General features: G+C 31.4%; 1 protein-coding gene across 1 annotated transcript; it reads left to right on the top strand.

Annotated features, from left to right (window-relative positions):
• Positions 1-1,408: 1,408 nt before the first annotated feature.
• Positions 1,409-2,080, top strand: LOC109172488 (ethylene-responsive transcription factor 1B-like). The gene has a single exon (XM_019321645.1). It carries the CDS (start codon positions 1,409-1,411, stop codon positions 2,072-2,074), a length of 666 nt encoding a protein of 221 aa, XP_019177190.1. The 3' UTR covers positions 2,075-2,080.
• The last annotated feature ends 3,970 nt before the right edge of the window (positions 2,081-6,050 follow it).

Here is a 6,050-nt window from a genome sequence, read left to right on the forward strand (position 1 = left end):
TGAAGAAGAATCTCAACGACTCAACCTTAATAAGTTAATAGGTTGACAAACCTTGACCGAGCAGCCCATGGTTTTGAAGCTAAGACAAATTCGATGGCTATTGGCGGCTAGCTTTAGCTAGCCCTTAGAATATTGAAATGATGATGTTTCAAAAAAAAAAAAAAAAAAAAAATTGAAATGATGATAATTATCTTTTTTTTTTTGAATGTGAAATGATGATAATTATCTAGTCGCACCATATTAGTATAACCTTCAGTTTCCTTTAGTTACTTACAAACTGATTGGTTTTACGAGATTACTTAATAACATAAAATCATGTCAAAAAGTATCAAATTGATGAATACGAATGGAATTAAAGTTAATATCACTTTTGATTTATCAATTAGATATAATGTCATTTCTATTTTAAGTTCTTGACAATTAGTTTAATCACTTTTAACCTTTCAACGGTTTTAAATCTACATAATTATATATGTTCATTATATTTGTAATGCCTTCAATTGACAAAGAGTGAATTTTGGTGAAAGTAAATGTATTTGAGACATTTTAGACCAAATTAAGTTACTTTATAAAAATCGAGAAACTCAGATTGGTCAAATATAATCACATTGTCAGGTGAGCTCGGACTTCCTAGTGAAATGTTTCACTTTGCCATGCTTGGGAGTTGCATTCGCTGGAATCCCTCCGTCAGATTTTGATGAAAGATTGTCCGCACGAGTTTAGCACACTGGTTTAATAAGCAGTATTTGGGAGAAGAGATCAAGGTTTGAATCTTCATCGGTGATAATGTAAAGATTATGTTTAAAATGGACAGTTTCCTTGTGCGCACTGAGCAATTGAGCATTTAGATTATTTATTCCTCTGAGAGTGGATAAATAAAAGTTGCCAAATTGAAAATTAATGACCAAAAGTGAGGATACCAGACACCATGTTTGAAGAATGAAAAGCAGTATTATCTCAATACTATTGACTAATAAATTAAAATACTATTATTTAATGTAAATATTATTATATTGGAATGAATAAAATATAGCAAGATTTAACTTATTATTAGTTAGTTACTCTTGATTAAAGTATTATAAACCATCCACACACAAATTATTCCACTAATCTTAAATTATGAATTATGATGCACGATTACTGTACTCCTCCCTCTAATAATAGTCCCCCTCATACTCACTTAAAGACAATTTACCCAGCCTGGCACTTTCCTAGAACCTGGCTATTTTATATTCATTAATTACTTAACTTAGTATACTCTTCCTTAAACCATTCAAAATATAATAAACAATACCATAAGGCAGCAATATAAATCCTATGATGACACGATATGTTTCCAATCATTTTCGATTGTCAAAACTCAGAAGACAAAGAGAGGGAGCCCTCAAAGAATTCGATCAATTCAAAGATGGAAGATTTGCATTGGGATAATATTAATGCAATTCCATTTGATTGTGATCAATGGGATAATGATGCGTTATGCCTAAGTGCAGAAGAAGACGAAATCATCATATCCAGCTTTATGAACAAGGGCGGCGTCAAATCGTCGCAAAAACCCGAAGCTTCTGTCGCAAAAGAAGTAAAGGCGGCGGCGGCGGCGGAGTTGGAGGAGAAACAGTACGTGGGGGTACGGAAGCGGGCGTGGGGGAAATACGCGGCGGAGATACGAGATTCGACGAGGAACGGAATGAGAGTGTGGCTTGGGACCTTCGACAGCGCCGAGGATGCCGCATTGGCTTACGACCAAGCCGCATTCTTGATCCGAGGCCCCTCAACCTACCTGAATTTCCCGTCGGAGAGAGTCCGGAAATCTCTACAGGAAATCAAGTGCAGCTGCAAGTCTGGGTCGTCGCCGGTTGATGCCCTAAAGGAGAACAACAAGAAGCGATCATCATCATGTAGCAACTCCACAAGATTCGATGGTACGAGGACGACGAAAAGATCAGTTAAGAAAAACAGTAGTAGTAGTAGTCATGTTGTGGTGTTTGAGGATTTGGGTCCTGAGCTCTTGGATGAGCTTTTGTCCCAAAGTTCAGATTCTACCACCTGCAATCACCACTCCAGTAGACGCTAGATCCACAATAACATACATTAATAGAATTATATATGTTGCGAGATTTTTCTTTTTCTATTTTTGGCTTTTACCTTGTATGTACTTTAATAATCATTTTATGTATTTTTTTGAGTGACCAGGGAACTCCAGCTACTGCTGAGGGTACCAATCACTATTTTATAGATTATGCTCTACACAACTATATAGATCATAAATAGAAAGTACATTATTTTGTATATTACAGACTTATGGAGTATCAAATAATGTACATTCAGTATACAAATGATGTATTTTTAATATATTAAAAATGTACATTGTATTCATGGTTCACACAACTATGTGAACCATGGTTCATAAAAAATTTTTATCTACGAGAGTGTGTATTGTGTAAATCTTGCATTGTGACTTTAACTCACAAAAGACTAAAAAAGGTAAATTAACTTAATTGTTATAGGTGACCGAAAACCAATTTGCCATGTTTACGATTCTGCTTGGGATATATACATTACCGGCCATTTTGGCTGTTTTGCACAAATTTGTTTTATTCATTTAATATTTTTATAAATATACAAATCTTGTTTCTACTGTGTTTAATACAACTTTAACAGCACGTTTGGTTCACGGAATGAATTTGGAGGGAATAGGAATGCTATTCCACATGGAATGGAATAGGTAAGGAATAGAATATGAATTGTATTCTGTTGTTTGGTTGACTGAAGGAATAGACTTTAGTAATTGTATTCCAGTGTTTGGTTGGTTAAAGGAATAGAAATGGAATCGATTTTAAAGACATAAATAACCTTATACATAATAATAATAATAATAATAATAATAATAATAATAATAATAATAATAATAATAATAATAATAATAATGAATATGATTATGATATACTGAATGTTATATATATATATATATATATATATATATATATATATATATATATATATACATACATATATATACATGTATATGTATGTGTGTGTGTGAGAGAGAGAATAAAAATAACAATAATAATAATAATAATAATAATAATAATAATAATTATTATTATTATTATTATTATTATTATTATTATTATTATTATTATTATTATTATTATACAAATACATATTTATATTTATTTTCTCATTTATCTCACATCGGTTGGAGAAGTAAGGAATGGAGCCTTGAGGCTCCTATAAAAGGAGCCTCAAGGCTCCATAATTTTAATTGCAATGCTCATCCGCTAGGCAAGCTTGCAATGCCCATCCGCTAGGCATGCAGATGAGAAAACTACTTAATTTAGGAGTCAAGGCTCCATAATTAAGGAGTCTTATACAGTTTTATATATATATATATATATATATATATATATATATATATATATATATATATATATATATATATATATATATATATAATATACACACACACACACACATTTTGTAGTGTTTGCAATTGGTATTTTGAGAAAAGAAAAGTATTTTCTCGAAATGCCAATTGCAAACGCTACAAAATGTGTGTGTGTGTGTGTGTATATATATATATATATATATATATATATATATATATATATTGATAGATTGATGGATAAAAATTATAATTAATTAAATATATACATGTATATAATACACTATATTTATTAAATAAATATAAATATTATATAATGTGCAAAGGGTATTTTTGGTATTTGTGATATAAAAGCTATTCCCAAGGGCATGGGAATAGCTAATACCAAGGCTCCCCTAGGAATAGCTATTCCCCTTGCGAAGGTAATAGCTCATTCCTAGGCATGCTATTCCCATGGCAAAATGATCCAACCAAACGATGGAATAGGTCTATTCCAAGAAATGTGATTCCATTCCTGACCTATTCCATGAACCAAACATGCCATAATATGTGTGAATGTATGTATATATTTTGCTAATTAATACAAAGAATTTAATTATAATAAGTTAAGTCGGATTAATCAAATCCTACAAAGAAAGTAATTTAATTTTAACAAGTCTTAATTATGTTAGTCAATAATCCCATCTGTCATATCAAATCATAATATGGCAAGATAACTCATTCATACTCCAATAGATTAAAATTTAACTCCAACCAGTGAAAAATATGTGATTTTAGCCATTAGAAAACTGATTCTTGGAACTCTTTCACACTCATGTCACATCAATGAGTGAACATGTTGATTAACGATATTTTGAAACATAGAAAAAAAAATTATTGGTTTATCAAATTATCTATAGATCCATGAAAAGATTCAACTAAAAATATAAACAAATCCACAAGCAAGATTAATATATTAAAGTGAGAAGTACAATAATCTTATTACTTGTTTCTTTTTAATCTTATTACAGTCTCACTACTGGAAATTATGAAATTTCTGACCACCTGAAATTAATCTTAAATCAAGTCAAAAGCAAAAAGTGGTCAGAAATAGCAACAAAGGTTTTTCCGGATACCAAAAGTGGTCGGAATAAGACTTTCGACTTGACTTAAGATCACTTTCAAGTGGTCGAAAATTCCATAATTTTCAATAGTGTTTGTCCGATAGGGTTATTAGCCTAAAATCGAACGGGCTGACCGGATTGACATCCCTACAAATGTTATAACTAGTAGCGATAACGTAATTATATTTTCTTATACTTGCGTAACCATCAAAACCACGTTTCATAGATAGAATATTAAATTTGACCCTCTAAGCGCATGTCCAACACAATTAAGTTTGAGTTACATTTATGGTAAAAAAAAAAAAAAAAAGTGTTAAATGATGGCAAATAGTAGCAATAGGACCAAATTAGCACATATTTGGCTATATTGAGGAATTTGCAATTGGGAGCTGTCAAAAACCAAGACGACTAAACAAGAAAAACTGAGAAATTAAAACCGCTTTTTTTCTATATTAAATGTGAAGCTATAATGTCAAGAAAGTTAAATAATCTTGATTCTTTGTGCTATCTAGGTTCAATAAAGAATTTTACGAAACTAACGTTTTTTTTTTTGAATGCTACTGGCCCTGTTACGAAACTAACGTTGTATGTTATATATATTAGTAAAGGAAATTAACGTATCACAAGAAATTAAACTTAGGTCATTAGGCGTAGGTGAAATGATCAAGTAATTAATGCGTTAAGTTAACCTTAAAAACTTCAAATTGGGCTTTGCGTACTAAGAAATGGGCATGACGGCATGACGCAGAAGAGCCTTATAAGGAAATGGATCGGAAGACATTGAAGAACAAAGGGACATGGAGGTTGATCTTCGCCTCGCTCAAAGCATTGTGCCTCCTTAAATAAAATCTTGATGTCAAGTATGGTAAAGAGATTTAGACTCATGTAACTATTTGTTAGGAATATATAATTGTTATATAGATTTTGATGATGTTATAAATGTATATTAGGAACTTAGATTCCGCATTTGTTTCTAGTTAACCATTAGAGCCTTTGGGTAGAGGTTTTACCCTCGACAGATCTTAGGAGTTGTGAAAGAGGTTCGACAGTTGTAAATGGTTGCCAAAGGGAAGCTGAATGTACTCATTTCCAGCAATACAGTAGACCAAGTGTATTGGTTGTAAGGTATTTCGAAAGATGTTTTATCACTTGACCTTAGTCATGTCAGAACTTCTAAGTCTAGACCGGCACACCTTCAGCGAGAATAATCAGTAGGGAAATACAAAGTGTACAAGAATTGGGAGTAATTCTAAGAATAATTCGTAAAAGAAATTAAAAAAGGATTTCGCATTTCGCAGGTCTAGGAGTAAAGATATGTCAATACTGAAATTACTTAATTATCCCTCTATTTAATACCAAATGGACGGAATAATAAACCGAGGATTAAATTGAGCAAAGAGACTACATTAGGTCACCAATATTGTTTAAAATGAAATTGAGAAAAAACATTATAGTCGAGGATATTTTGAATATTAACTCAATTTATCTTTTAAAAGGTTTTAAACCTCTTCATTTTGAAATTCAAGCTCACTAACATTATTTTCAAAAAAAAAACCTAAAAA

Source organism: Ipomoea nil, unplaced genomic scaffold (assembly GCF_001879475.1).
Source record: "Ipomoea nil cultivar Tokyo-kokei standard unplaced genomic scaffold, Asagao_1.1 scaffold0418, whole genome shotgun sequence".
Lineage (NCBI taxonomy): Eukaryota > Viridiplantae > Streptophyta > Magnoliopsida > Solanales > Convolvulaceae > Ipomoea > Ipomoea nil.